At 47.0% G+C, this 14,861-nt stretch overlaps 2 protein-coding genes across 4 annotated transcripts in view; both read right to left on the reverse strand.

Moving 5' to 3' along the window:
* Gpr135 (G protein-coupled receptor 135) overlaps positions 1-4,784 on the reverse strand; it is a 6,179-nt gene extending 1,395 nt beyond the window's left edge. Inside the window, exons 1-3 of the mRNA XM_010615993.1 lie at positions 4,676-4,784; positions 3,874-3,882; positions 12-378 (exon numbers count right to left, since the gene is read on the reverse strand). Coding sequence (XP_010614295.1) covers positions 12-378; positions 3,874-3,882; positions 4,676-4,784 — 485 coding nt within the window. The remainder of the gene's footprint in view (positions 1-11; positions 379-3,873; positions 3,883-4,675) is intronic.
* On the reverse strand, positions 1,557-14,855 carry L3hypdh (trans-L-3-hydroxyproline dehydratase). 3 transcript variants are annotated; one of them, XR_004518342.1, is made up of 5 exons: positions 10,814-12,232; positions 8,767-8,889; positions 8,537-8,674; positions 4,562-7,227; positions 1,557-4,459 (listed from the first exon to the last, which is right to left on the reverse strand). XR_004518342.1 is itself a non-coding variant. In XM_010615992.2 (5 exons), the coding sequence occupies exons 2-5, from the start codon at positions 10,976-10,978 to the stop codon at positions 7,102-7,104; spliced, it is 552 nt and encodes a 183-aa protein (XP_010614294.2). In that variant the 5' UTR covers positions 10,979-10,983; positions 14,810-14,855; the 3' UTR covers positions 1,557-7,101. The 3 variants fall into 3 exon arrangements, 1 of the variants encoding a protein (XP_010614294.2); XR_004518341.1 differs by having other exon boundaries at positions 1,557-3,882; positions 3,987-7,227; XM_010615992.2 differs by adding an exon at positions 14,810-14,855 and having other exon boundaries at positions 1,557-7,227; positions 10,814-10,983.
* Between the last annotated feature and the right edge of the window lie 6 nt (positions 14,856-14,861).

A 14,861-nucleotide genomic window follows, 5' to 3' on the forward strand; every position in this document is an offset into this window, starting at 1 on the left:
GCGCGCGGTACCCCGGGAAAGCTGGTCCCCCGCTGCCGCTCCCCGAGGTCCCCCGGCGGGGTCCGGTCCGGAGGGCCTGCTCTGCGCCAGTGAACACACTCAGCAGGGGTTGCTGCTGGGCACAGGCGGCCTTCGGTAGCCTTTGCTCCCGGAGGTTGTGTATGGCAGGGGTTAGAATCTTAGGTGAAAAACAGTCCCCATCCGGCGGTACCCCGGGAAAGCTGGTCCCCCGCTGCCGCTCCCCGAGGTCCCCCGGCGGGGTCCGGTCCGGAGGGCCTGCTCTGCGCCAGTGAACACACTCAGCAGGGGTTGCTGCTGGGCACAGGCGGCCTTCGGTAGCCTTTGCTCCCGGAGGTTGTGTATGGCAGGGGTTAGAATCTTAGGTGAAAAACAGTCCCCATCCGGAACAGAATAATTTAAAGTCATTCTTAAACTTGACCGACCCATAGAATCACTTAGAGGGCCTCGGTCCTGACGCTGTCGGTCTGGGGTGGTGCCCAAGATCCGCACGTGTATGGTGGCGAAGGAGGCCTAAGGACCACACCTGGAGACACTGAGGTAGTGAGCTCGTTGAAATAGACTCCGCGGCCGACTGCCAGTATTCCTGAGGTTGGCTCTTCAACCTAAGCCGGCCTGATTCTCTGACAGAGGGAGGGAAAACTCTTCGGGGAGCTCAGGCCCGAAACTGGCTAAGGCCGGAAGAAAGGGATCTGTGCCCTGCTGGCGCCCTTCGTCCGTGCTGGGCTGTGGTGTGAGTGGAGGTCTGGCCAGACAGGGTGTCACCTGAGATACAGCTGACCCCTGGCCGGGACATGCAGGAAAAGGGGTGGCTGCCTGCAAGTTGCACCACAGGGTCCTGGGAAGGGAAAAAGTATGACCCTATCTTCAGATTACCCCTGGCCTCTTCTCTGAAGCAGTAGTTTGCAAAGCCTGGGTCCTGAACCAGCAGCATCATTATGACTAAACAAGTTTCCAGCACTCAGAATGCAAACTCCAGACCTTACCCACTAAAGCTGATGCGGTGGGGGGCACCTATCCAGCACCTGCATTTAACAAACCCTCCAGCTGATAATGATTCAGTAAAGTTTCAGAAATACTGATCCAAAGATTGGCTAACCACTGAGCATGCTGGCACGTAGCTATAATCCTAGCAGAGGCTGAGGCAGGAGGATCACAAGCTTGAGCCCAGCCTGGACAACTCAGACTGTCAAAATTTTAAAATATGAAAAAGGCCGGGGCTGTAGCTCAGTGGGGACAGGGGCTGGGGGGGAGAGGAGTGACCAGCACACGTGTGGATCCTTGGATCAGTGGTATGACAGCTTTGAATGATTGTATCAGAGAAGTAGACTATCCCGTGAGACTCAAGAGTCGGAATGGAAGTACTATTAAGGTGGTGAACTAAGACTGGGTTTCTCAGCCACATCACTGACATTTTGGGCCAAACAATTCTCAGTGGTGGGGGCTGTCCTTGGCGTTACGACACTGAGCAGCATCCAGATGCCAACAGCACCTCTCCCAGTTGTGACAACTAAAAATGTCTAGTGTAGAAATGGCCAATTTTACCTCAAGGGAAGTCAACTACAGCTGAGCATCAATAAGGACAAAAGTAGAATTATTACAGATTCATTTATTTTGCAAACACGATCATCCAACATTATGCTTAGTTTTAGGGGGAAAAAACCACTTAATTCTTTACCAAAGAGGCCTACAGCCTCAGGCAAAAACAAATGTATTGCAGGTCGATAAGAATTAAAAATACAGGAGTGGCAGCTGGGGATAAGCTCAGTGGCACCGTGCCTGCCTTGCAAGTGCAAGGGCCTGAGTTCAACCCCCAGTACGGCAAAACAAAATCAAAAACAAAACTGGAGCCTGAGCTCTGAAGAGACTCACCTAAAGCCAGGCACCAGGTCAAGAATATAGGAGTGGCTGGGCCAGGGGTTTAGCTCAGTGGTTCTGCTGCCTGCTTCACAAGTGCAAGGTCCTGATTCCGATACCCAGTGGAATTCTATGGAGGCGACTAGCACTTCTTAGGGTAGCAGATGGAGATGCGACAGGATTCTCCCTCCCCAAAGGAAAGAGGCTGAGGCAGGAGGATCGCTGTGAGTCTGAGACCAGCCTAGGCTACACAGTGAATTCCAGGAAAAGGCAGGGGGGATTTGGAGGGTGAAAAGACAAATAGTGGAAGCTCCCTGGGGCTGCACTGAGGGAGAAGGGAGGGCCCCAATCTTAGGGTCCAGCCCACCTATCTCTCTGCATGGTGTCTGTCTCCCCTGGGACCTCAATCACATTCAAAAGGGAGTTCAAGGCCTCCTCCCACTTTCCTTGAAACCTTGCTCCTCAGCGGTCTGTATCAGAAGACGGCATCATCATCCATTAAGTTTCTTTCTTGATGAATCCCTCCTCACATTCAGCCATCATCCAATCCATCTGCAGGACCTGGGGATTTCTTTCACTTGTTCAGGATCTTCATGTGCATTCCCATTTGCTTCCTCCCGCACCTGAATCTCCCCTAAGTGGTCTTGCCCACTCCAGGCCCCTTTCCGCTCTGCAGGACAAATGCTCTTTAGAAGTCTTAAGTCAGTCACACTGGTCTCTTTGAGTTCCTTAAATCTCTCATCTGGGCGATTACACCTGCCATCCTCTTGGCTAGAAAGCTCTCCTCCTCCAACTCCCTCATGTTCTCCCCACATAAAGATTTGTCCCTCAGGAGTCTCTTACGTGGCATCCCCTACCCCCACGTGTCCCGTTTCTTGGTCAGTGTCACAGCACCCTGTACTTTCCACTTGGAGAATATAACCATTGCCTAGAATTACACCCTTGTGATTTCCCAAGGATTGCTGCCTCCCTTCATTTGGCTGTGTATTAAGTAGCTGATACTTAGCACTTGTCTGCTGGATGTACAAGAAGTGTTTTGAGTGACTTTAGGAAAATAATCCAGAAGAAAAGGCAGTGCTGTAGCCCAGGTGGGAAGAGAGCTGGTCTGCATTTATAGGAAAGAAGAGATGCTCACAGTGAGGACACTGGCTTACAGAAGCAAACAAAAGTATTAGGATAGGGCAAGCTCAAATTATACTTCAGTCTGAAAGCCAGCCCCTCAAATAGGAGGCGTCTGGGTAGAGAAAGACAAAACTAACGGAGGTGACGTTCTCCCGGCACCATCACTTTCCAGCTACAGTCTGTTTTCAAACCACATCCTTCCTCACAGCCTCATGTCCTGCAGTGAGGATCTGACTGATGCGCCAGCTTCCAGCACTTCCGGCAGGACCACGTGATGAGGAAGCAGTTTCCGAAAGGAAAGGAACGCGGGTCACACCCTTGACATCCGGTCCTGAGCACCAGCAGAAAGGACAGAGCTTGTGCCTAAGAACCACAGATAAACCCCAGCTTCCCTGGGGGCTGGTGGCCTATAGGGCAGTGCCAATGACCGAGTTAGGGGATTTGGGAAGAGGGCACCTTCTCAGCGGGTGAATGTTGTCCCTGCAAATGGTGAGTCTGCACTGCGGCTCTGGACCTCAGGATTTAGTCGGGTTGTCAGCGCTTTATGAGACAGAAAACCATGGTACAAACGTGACAACTTAGGTACAGAATATGAGTGAAGGATGAAGCCATGGACGCAATGCCTAGGGAGCAGTGAAAGTTAAACAGTTAGAAGGAAGCTGAGAAAGTTGCAGGGGTGATAGTAGTCACTGAGGCACTTTGGTCTGAGAAATCGGCTCTCTCATGGTTTTTGTTTTCAGAAGACAGGGTGAGGTAATTTCCTCAGTTTCTTTTGAGTCTGCAAGTAGTTTGTGTTCTCTATGCTTTAGCTGAAAAACAGGCTTTTCATGTACAGTATTTCAGAACTAAGAGAAGTTGCCTCGTAGGGAAACTCACCTGAAAAACCTGGGCCAAAACAGACAAGAGGGAGTTGTCAGAGTTCTGTTCCTCGAAGTGCAGTCCACTACCAGCAGCTTTAGCGCCCCCGGAATTTATTAGACAAAACCCACCTCAGGCCTCATGAATGAGAAACCCGCACTTTCAGATTCCCAGGTGATTCACACGTGGATGTGTAAGCAGCAGCCCCAAGGGATGGCGTGGCACTGGTGGCCTTTGAAGAGAAGTTCATGATGGGGAGCTGGACCAAGGTGCATACAACTACAGGGTTGAGTGGGGGCCGTGCCATTCTAAGGCCCCAACGAACGGCCTAGGTGTCACACTGAGCGGCGCTGTGGGTAAGCACAGCACCAAGAGGCGCGCTAATCTACACACCTCCCTGCAAGGAGCACAAAGCAGCATCCAACAAGTGTTCCATAAACTCCACGGTGACTTCAGGTGTGACATTTAGGTCAAGCAGTTTGCGTCACGGAACGAGAAGAACCCAGACTACAGCTGCTAAGGAGAAAACGGGGGGTGAGGAAACGCAGGCAGTGAGACGTCTGGAAGCCGGAATGCCAAGGGAAAGGCTCCAGGTGACACCACGCTAGAGGAGGGACAAGGGATGTTGTTTCATTGTTTGTGCAGAACAGGTTTAAATACTTTAGGGGAAGAAACTGGTGAGGGCAAAGTGGTCAGAGAAACTTACACGACTCAGATGATGAAGTGGGGCCCTTGCAGAGATGGGCAGGTGAGGGAAGCAGGGTCCAGAACTGGAGGTGAAGCTAGGGCACATGGGTGCAGCAGGGACACAGGGACGAACTGCCCGAGCAACTGCGCATCGGGTATTCAGGTTTAACTGAAGCGCTGGCCCTTGCGATGAGTGGGTTTGGGTTGCAGTGTGGGTACTCGGTCTCTGAAAGGTTTGCCATCCCCGGTCTAGGAGGTGCAGGGCTGGCTCTGTGGCTGCCTGGACATGGGAGGAGAGGAGAGCTCCTCTCCCTAGGGTTTTCTCTCCAGGGGAAAAAGGGCAAAGTACAGAGTCATAGTCACTGCTGCTCAAGAAAAATATAACATCTTCATGAAAGTATCTTATCTTGAGTGAGTTCTGGCTGTCCTATCTTAAAGATGGAGGAAGTGTACTAGGAAAACATCAGAGTTGCAATCAGAAGTTCTAGATTAACAGCCTCCCCTCCGGAAGGCCCTTGGTAAGGAGTTAATGTGTCTGGCCTGCAAATGCCCTGTACCATGGAACACTGACAGCGACACAACACAGGTGAGCCAGAGGGCAGGGCCGGCCACAGTGAGGTTGATCCGAGGTGCCGATCATCAAGAACTAAGGATTCTACATAATGTCAGGGATAAAACTGCCCTGTCTGGGTAGCTATGGGATACTAATATACTATCAGTCAGTATTTACTAGAGAAACACGTAACACTGGACTCACAAATATGTTATGAATTGGGCTGGGGGCGGGATTTAGCTCAGCGGTTCCACCACTTGCCTTGTAAGCACAAGGTCTTGAGTTCGATCCCCGGTACCAAAAAAAAAAAAAAAAAAAAGAATTTACAAGATTGGCTTACAACGGCCACCCAGAGTCACATGTGGGAGGGCAGAGGGTCCGTCTGCCCACTGGAGACCAAGAATCCAGTCAAAGGTCTGGAGCTCACTGCACTGGTCCATGCGAGGCCAAGTCAGGAGGCCGATGGGTCTGCCACGGAAGCCTGACGATGTCCAAAGTGAAACAGAAGCAGATCCGCCCTGCTTCATCTCCCCTTTACACCCCTGGGTGGGCGACAGGTTGCCCTAGGATGGGTCTTCCACACCCCAGCGTGTGGAACTGCTGAGCCGATTTAGTTGAGCTTCTCTTATTCAAATTGACACAAATCAGTCAATCATCACACGCATTTCCTGGTATATGTCATTAAAGCAGAGACTATGTGAACGGCACATTATAAAATACAAAATCTAACTTGTGAACACTATTTTTGTCAAATTAATGTAATGAGATTTGGGGAGAAAATAATGGTTCTGGTTTTGTTTTTTAAAAACATATAGCAAATCTGTAGAAAATTACTTGGTCACACTGAATTAGCGAAACTGTCATTTCTTGGAGGTATATGACTTCATTGTCACAGAATTTTATAAAGATTCAGCAAAAAGCAGCATAACATTTTTGATTAATAGGAAAATCAAAACATTAACTTTATAGTTTTTCTTTTGGTCAGGTAATTAATTAAACCACAGACCTAGTCTAACTGGGGTAATGCTGACCTGCTGGTGATGAAGCCAGTACCATGAACTTCTTTTTTTTGCATCAGAAGTAAGGTACTATTACCTCCTTCACTAAGAATCTACTAAGTGAGTGCTTCTGTTGGTGACAACCGAGATAAGTGTACCAGTGAGAGTGCCAGTAATGAGCCTTTCTTTCATGTTTTAAACCCATCTAGCATGCAGCTGAAGAGTATGACTCACTCCCTTGGAGTGATCATGAATTTCTACCATGTACCTGGATTTCAGTAACGTACTAAGCAATCCTTTTTTGAAAGCCTTAAAGAAGCTGGGGGTACAGCAGATGTTAGCATTCATGATGCTGAGCTTGTTCCTTCCCAAACCTACAAAGCCTTAAAAGCCTTAAAGAGACAGTAAAAATCTGACTGCTAGCTTGTCTTTGCAGGATGAGTTTATGGCTCTTCAGTAGCTGTGTGTATAGGAGCTGGTGCTGAACACACAGGACACCCGGGGCTGCTGTGGTAACTTCTATGGAAAGCAGCTTGCTCCGCCCAGTACTCCTTGGCTATTTATGCTAAGTGTTGAGTACCTTTTCTTCCAACTCCTGTACATGTTACTTATAGAAGGCGTTATTTTTCTCAAAACAGAACTCTAAAATAATGAACTCGTAAAGTTCATTGTTGACGTGGGTACAATTTCAGATATTACTCAAAGGACCTTCAAAACAAAATATTATCGTCATACATTTTAAAGGATTTTAATTTTGCTTGGTACGTTAATAACTGGAAAATGTTGTGAATTTTTGGCACTTTACATGCTTGACTTAAGTGATATTTGTACCAAAATATATCAGCAAATATGAGGCATAATGTCTATTTAGCCATGGTTATACTATTATTAAAAGAACGGAAATTAGCTTACATGAATAACTGGATATTGGTTTTCACATAATGTAGAGAAAGCATTACTTATGGATAATCATTACTTTAGAAGGAAAGCTTCTAAGCATCCTGGAGGTCACTTGAGAAGAAACCCATCTTTCAGGGGGTCGTCATCCTCCACTGTGAAGCTTGCTGTACCTGTGTAATGGGCTTGTCCCGACACTTCCACTATAACAGCTTTGAAATCACCACATGTGGCTTCCTGAGAAAAGCAGATGAGAAGAACACATTATCAAAATATTGCACACATGCTGTATCGGATGTACAAGTTGTGCTCTGGATTTTTATCATGCTAAGAAAAACCCAAGGGATAATTTCATGGGCAAGGGAAACGACAGGATTTTAAGGACAGGACAGAGCCAAATGTGTGTTTTAGATAAATTTAGCTGTAAAGTGTGGGACAAACTGGAGTAGGAGTAGCCCAGAAACCTCTTTAGAGAAAACGGTGATTCAATGATTAAGCCTGGAGTTACTAGGTAGTTTCCGGTGAAGATGGAGGAGAAAGTAAAACAGCGAGACTCGGCCTGCTGACCAATGAATGTGGTAAGTAAAGAGTTAGGAATGAGTTAAATAGGAGCATAACTTGTGTCCTGGAAGTGCGGACACGGATGCCATCTTAACCACGATGGGAAACAAGGCAGCAAGTGGGAGAGAGGGGAGGAGGGAGGAAAGGAGGGAGGGATGGAGCCAAGGACAGAAAGGGGAGGGAAGGAAGGGGGAGCAGGGACCCTAGCACGCTCTGTCAGGGCAGACCGTCTACCGCGTTCACGGACTCTGGTGAGGTTCATTTACTCAGCGTAGATTAATCACTCTGCAAATTTCACTTACTACTGTGCGATTTCTTAATTAGTTGTTAGAACATTTAAAGTTTTATTCCATTACCAAAATTTCACTTTCTTCAACTTATTATATAAATTGAAATGCTCTTATAGAATTTACAAAAATAAGCCAATAAAAACCTCCAAACTAATGTAATGGTTCTCAAACCATTTAGTCTCAGGATCCTTTTATACCTTAAAACTTAAGGACTCCCGGAGTCCCCTTAGCTATGTTTTCTTTATTAATATTTACTGTACTGTGAAGTATTTACTTCATTTAAAAATAATAAGCCTATTATATAGTAAGAGGAAAATAGTTTTGTGAAAATAACTTTATTTACAAAAACAACTAATGAGAAAAGTGGCACTGTTTTTGCAAGCCTCTTGTAGAAGACCGCTGGACCCTGATGTCTGCTACTGCCTTCAACTGGGAATGTCGCCCGTCTTGTGGCCTCTGAATGCCACTGAACACTCTCCAGAGAACGGGTGAGAAGGAAACAGTGCCTTAGCATAGTTACTGACAGTTTTTTTCTTGTAGACCCATATAAAGCACGCTGGAGATGCCCAGGGGCCCAAGACCTAGTTGAATGGAAGGGTTTTACAGGCCTGTTTTCCATTCCTCTTCTGAGAGCTGAGTGAAGCAATGTATCCCACACTCAGGCGTCTCTTCCCGGGGATCGGGGTGGCACTCACCCTCACAGCACTGCCTGTGAACACAGAGCCTGTCGCACTGCTTCGGAAGGCCCTGGGCCGGTTCAGGCCTAGGAGGCCTTTATGATACTGCAAAGCAATGCGCGCTGTCACTCCGGACCCGGTGGGGCTTCTGTCAACCTGGGTGCAAAGAGAAAGACGGCAGGAACATCCAGCGCATTCTAGCTGCACGGACCCGGGCGTCTGTGAGCAATGACGGATTGTTTCCATACCTGTTCATCGGCAAACACACAGATGTTGGTAGTTGGTTCCTCGTCATAGGCATCTTTCCCATCTGTTAATATAGTTCCATACAGAAAGGCAAGGTCTTCACTCTCTGGGTGAGTAATTTTAAACTGTAAAATAATGTTGACATCATCAACTGTGTATAAAACAAATATTATGATTCAAATTTATCTTTGTAAATAATGCAGGGGCGGCATTCCAGAGGTAACTTTGGGCAAGGCACTAACCGCTAAATATTACGTCACTCTCTAGGTAAATACAATTTTGTTGGAAGTTATGATTTTCATCACATTTTGAGTCTCTTCTAAGGAAAATGCCCTGCATATACCCTCAACTGAAGGAATTGTTTTATCCACATGCCCCAGGACAGACAGACAGGCACACACACGCACGCGAAGCACTGACTTTAGGACAGTCACTTACAGGATGGCTGTGGCTGAGCTACGGAGAGCACACCGTCATTCCCAGGAGCCTAAAGGGGAGAATGTGGAAGAGCCATTCGGTGAGCGTCTAGAGCTGACGCTGATACTAGCAAGAGAGACGATGGTGAGAGGCCATAAGCAGACACAAGTCAAAAGGACTCCGATGTGTAAGGGAAACAACTGGATGAAAAATAATCCAACGAGCAGAGAGAAGTCAGCAGACGCACACAGGCAGAAGCAGGCACCAGTGGGCGGCTAAGTCCTCGATGGCTGAAAGTGTACTCAGTGCTCCCAGTTCTCCCAACGCCAGCCTGTCCTCGGGTGTGGCTCTCTACCCGACCGAGTCCCGAGGCGGGGTTGTTCTTCCTTTGGGGCTGCAGCCTCTATCGTGGTGTCTGACACGCAGGAAGCTCCCGGCAAGTGTTTATTAGGAGAACCAATGAAGATGAAACTGTACTGCATTCCCCTCAGCCCCTCCCTCCACAAGCGGTCCGTCTCCAAACCTGCGTCAGGGGTGTGACAAGAGCTCTGCTGCCGCCCCACCCCGGCATGGAAAGCTCCAGCTTTTCGGGCAACTGCGGAATTACCCCATCCACCAAGAAAACCGTCTTTCTCTCATGACTTAATTCAAAGCAAGATGGGATGATTTTGTGCCACAATTTTCAACTGTTAGTTGTCTGATGAGCTTTAGAAATCACTACGATAAAATAATTCCACGTAGTGACACTGGCAGTTCCCTACAAATAATCATTTAGAACAGCAATAAACTGTGTTTCATTTTGTTATCTGAGTTATAAATTATACTAAATCAAAACTTTAAGTGTTAAATGAGCCACGATTATTAATGCAAGTATATTAGGCACGATCTTATGTCAATCTTTACTGGCTACTAATTAAACTTCCATTCAATTTCTGTGTGTTTTAGGTAAAATAGCACTACCTGTGCTAGAAATGAAAGAATATTCTCGATTTATCAAAACTCATTTTATTATCAGAATGGTGTCTTCCTCAGCTCAAACTAGTTACCTGAATAGTCATTTAAGTTCTTAGCAATAAAGGAAAAATTCACTAATTAGGAAGTAATGTTCTCTAAGAGAGCCTTATCAGACCGAATGAAAATATCTGTAAGCTATATTTACACTGTATTTTCAAGCTTTTCAGAAAAACTAACCACATATAGCAAAACACATGCATTTCAAACAATTAACACGGTCTGTTGTTTGTATGTTTAAATAACCATAAATTATATTAGCATGTATGGAAAAGTCAATCGTTACCATTTATTGCCATACTTATTGAGCATTTATGAGCCATGCAGTATTCTAAGTCCACATATCGAATTATTTCGCTTACTACATCCTAAAAACAGACGCTGCATACTTCCTATTCTGGAGGTAGGAAAACTGAGGCACATGGAGGTAACAAGCCTCGAACAAATTAAGAACGAACTCACCAGCAGTCTTCCTGTAGGGCCTGTGATACTAACTAGGTCCCTCTCCCAGGACCATTAGAGGTTTCATGTGTGCACAGAGAGTTTCCTTTGAGGCATGGTAACCTCTACTGTTCCAGGCCACAGCGGGAGGCCTGCGGGTGACAGCAGAGCCAGACTGACCTGAGCTTTCACTGCTGCGGTCACTGCACTAGCGCCGTCCACAAGGTCCCTCATCCTTGAAGAAAGGACATCAAGTCCTAGCTGTCCCGCATTAACGAAGGCATAAAAGGCACCGCCATACGCAATGTCCACCACCACCTTCCCACGTCTAGGAACGTCCACCATGAGATCTGAAGAAGTGTTTGGAAATAAGTTTTCAGTATTTCAGCAAAAATTCACAGCATTTTTAAGATTTGGAGGGGCATTTTTTTGGTCATAGAAAGCAGTGGGGTAGAAATGCACTTTCTAAGTGAGCAAGCATCAGGTAAACGGTAGCCGGGTACACCCTACTAATGTGTAAGTTAGACAACACCTGTATGCTGCTTCTCCCATCGTACGTATCTGTTACTTATCAAGACTCCTTTCTACAAAACATCAGAGGTGAGAGACAGAAAGCCCTGGGACATCAAACTGCAAACTCTACATATGTCCCTGATGGTACCACTAGAGAGGGTTTAAAATAGCATTTGAATCCTATCTGGTAAGAGATTGGTTTTCTTCAACGCTAATGTCAAACAAAACTTTTAAAAATACTTTTCCATACAAATTATATACATTTATCTACACGTCACCATCTAGCAAATGCTAGGAAAAAAGCCACTGTGGAGTAGTTTGCCCTTACAATATCACTTTGCATCAGAAATTTTATCTGAGCACTTTAAGTCCCTGACATACAGGGAGGTTCACTTAAAGGCCAGCTGTTTGAAATCTCTTTTCTGTATTTCCAAAGGAATGGACTTCAGTGATACCTTAGGACATTGAAATGGTCTTTACTCCTCTTCCACCTCCCCAGTGCAAGGTGGCACACGTCACTGAGGGGAGGCTTGTGGCAAGGGAGAAAGTAGTGCTTCTCGTGTGATTGTTTTACAGAAAATTCCTGGGGAGAGGCAAGTGTCCTGCAGGGAGAAATACTTCTACTAGCCTACAGAGACTTTCCTTTGGACTGGGGAGAGAGGAGGCTAAAGGTCCGCTGGAGAGGATGGGGCAGTGGCAGCAGACCAGGACGGCAGCAGGCGACGGGGCAGGGCTGCTCCAGTGAGCCTGACTTTGGCTCCCTGCCTGCTGTGCAAGCAGAGACCAGAGGCTTCTCCTTTCCAAGGCACTGCTGACTCTTAAGAAACCTTTGCTCACACAGATACCAGGCACAGGGGGCAGCGGGAGGAGGTCAAGTCACTGACAGGGCACAGTGACACCTCAAGTCCAGAAATTAAGTTGCGAAAAAGAAAATATTTCTTGTATACTTGAGTTTGTACTGAATCATATGAAGATTCTAGTATGCTGTGAGGTATAGACCAGTCTACAGAAGCCCCCCGCACCACACTTTTGGTTTTTTGAGACAGGGTCTCACTATGTAGTTGAGACTGACCTGGAACTCACTATGTAGCACAGGTTGGTCTCGAACTTACAGCAATCCTCCTGCCTCAGCCTCCTGATTGCTGGGATTACAGGCGTGCGCCACCATGCCCGGCTTTACAGAAGCCCTTTTAGGGCATCACATGTCAAAACAGTAGGCTTATTATCAAGAGTAAATTATGCTTGCAGATCTTCGCAGCAACACTGGATTAAAAATGTTTTTACTTGGATGTGGAGGCTAAAGCTGGAGGACTTCAAATTACAGCCCAGCCCAGCCCAGTCCAGGCAATTTAAGTGTGTTTCAGTGAGACCTTGCCTCAAGAGCTGGGGATGGAGTTCAGTGCAAAGGCTCTAGGTTCAATCCTCAGGACTGGGGCGGGTATCTTGATGAATATGTAACACTGTAACATGAAAATCAGGTTAATGCAAGGAGAATGAACACGCAGATAGAAATTAAGGCCTACTGGAGTGGGGAAGCGAAGGCTTATGGTGGCACCTATCTGAGGACATGGGTGACAGGCTGGGGCTCAGTCTACTTGCCCCCTTCTCGTAACTGTGCAGCTGAGCAATGCGTTAGTTGCCAATCCTGAGGCCAGGCAGGTGAGGAAGCTGGCTCAAAAAAACAGACCACTGAGACTACAGCCGTTCTCCTGGTCCATTCTAAAATCCAGGGCGCTGGTTTTCTTGGAGTAAGCAGTTGGGTAGGGCACTCTACCTCTCTGATTTTGTTTCTTCCTCTTCAAGGAAGGACCAGATGTCCTTCAAAGTTACTTCCATCCATTAATTTTAAAAATACAGTAAAGTTTAATTTCAATGGGAATAGGATTTTTAAGAGGGCCAGACATCTGTATTTGTCCATGAGCATGTTCTTCAAATCTTATGTATTTAGCTACACGTTCAACAAGTATTCATTCACTTTCTACTGTTTCCAGTACTTGGAAAGCAGTGAATGAAGTCAAGGAGCTTGCATTTTATTTCAGTGCAGTGGAGTGCAGCCCAGTCAGCAGCTCTCTGAGGGTGGTGGAGACTGTGACACGAGGCGTGGACCCTGCCACAAGAGCACAAGGGTGTGGAAGGGCAGAGGACTGTTCCTGAATGAATGCTGGCCCCTGCCTTTCATACATTTTCAAAGTAAGGAATACAGGGTCTCATTTCCTTAATAGCTCAGTGATCACAAATGCCCGCTAATTATTGCATTGTCACACGGTGGCACTCTCAGAACAACTAGGCCCAAGGGGTTGGCTGTCCCTGCCCTAACCAATTCAGGACCATGGGGACCCTGTCAATTCCCACAATATCCTGAGCATCTAATCTGCTGGAGTTGCTGGGAGGTGGGGTGGGGCTGGATAGGCATGCTAGTTAAACTGTTGGAATTCATAAGACAAATCCTGAACATCAATTCTGTCTCCCTCAAATGCCAATCTGAATGTGATACCATTCTCTCCTACAGGGAAAGCGGCATCAATTTCCCCAGAGGCATTCACCAGCTTCAGTTGTTCAGCTGCCTGTGGTGGCCCTAAAACCGAAACGCCTGTTCTAGTAGTGTCCTTCACGATCTAGTTAATCTGGAAGCCAATTCTTCACACAGGATCGAGATCAACTTTCTAACTGAATGATTCACACGGTCTGATACTCTGGAGAAAAGGAATAAATAGCCCTATTCCGGGATGAATTAAATCAGCACCCTGCTCAATTCCAGTCACCAATACTAAAGCACTCTGTTAGAATTCAGCCCCATAGACCGACAGCTCAGGGAGTTCAGAAATCAGAAACTGTGCCATTTGTGAGGATTATGGTTCTACAGATGTCCTCCAGTACCTGATACGTGAAGAGTTGTACCAGGAAATCTAGCAAAACCTTTTAATGGTGCGATCTGCCAAAGCATATACAATCCTATATATCTTGCCATCTTCTCATCTTGAGATACACAATTTTACGTATTTTTAAAATTCCATGACATTTGCATAGTCTCATTTCCTCCTCACCCTCGAAAACAAAACATTTATCCTGTAAGATAAATGAAGAAAAAGGCTCAGGGCGGCCAAGTAGTTTCTGAAGGTTGTCCGGATTTGAACCCAGGCAACGTTCCTATACTCAATAAGAGCAGCAACACCCACAACTTCACTTATGAGTTACTTGGCTCTTTCTTATTTAATTCTTCCTCAAGAGGTGAGGGAGTCACTTTTAACAGACAAGGAGGCTATGTTTAGTAACTTGTTAGGGGGACTAATGTGTCTACCAAGCGTGTTCTGGGCCATCCCGGAACCCTGATAAATTGGCCGTCTTCTGCTCTTTCCTTGGACCCTCGCTTACCGCACTTCATTCAACTGTGAAATCTCTAGAAACGTCTGAAAGCGCAGAACAAGGGCCCGCGCAAGGGAAACACGGCATTCTCCATCCCTGGAGGCCTCACACAGGCTGAGAGAGACAGAGATCCGTACAGTAACTGAACTGCATGCACCAGATCTGCAAGGCTAAGATGCGGACCGTCGTCTGCAGCGATCTGGGAATTACCTTGCTCCAGCCCAGGGCAGAGGTTACGGGGTTAGTCGAGTCCCTGGCCGCGCCTCCCCACGCCGGGGCCGTGAGGGTCCCGAGGGTTACCTGAGGCCAGCACGAAGGCCGGGACGCTGTGGAAGCGCACCGGGCCAGAGCT

Source organism: Fukomys damarensis, unplaced genomic scaffold (assembly GCF_012274545.1).
Source record: "Fukomys damarensis isolate Sample0158 unplaced genomic scaffold, DMR_v1.0_HiC HiC_scaffold_21, whole genome shotgun sequence".
Taxonomy (NCBI): Eukaryota; Metazoa; Chordata; class Mammalia; order Rodentia; family Bathyergidae; genus Fukomys; species Fukomys damarensis.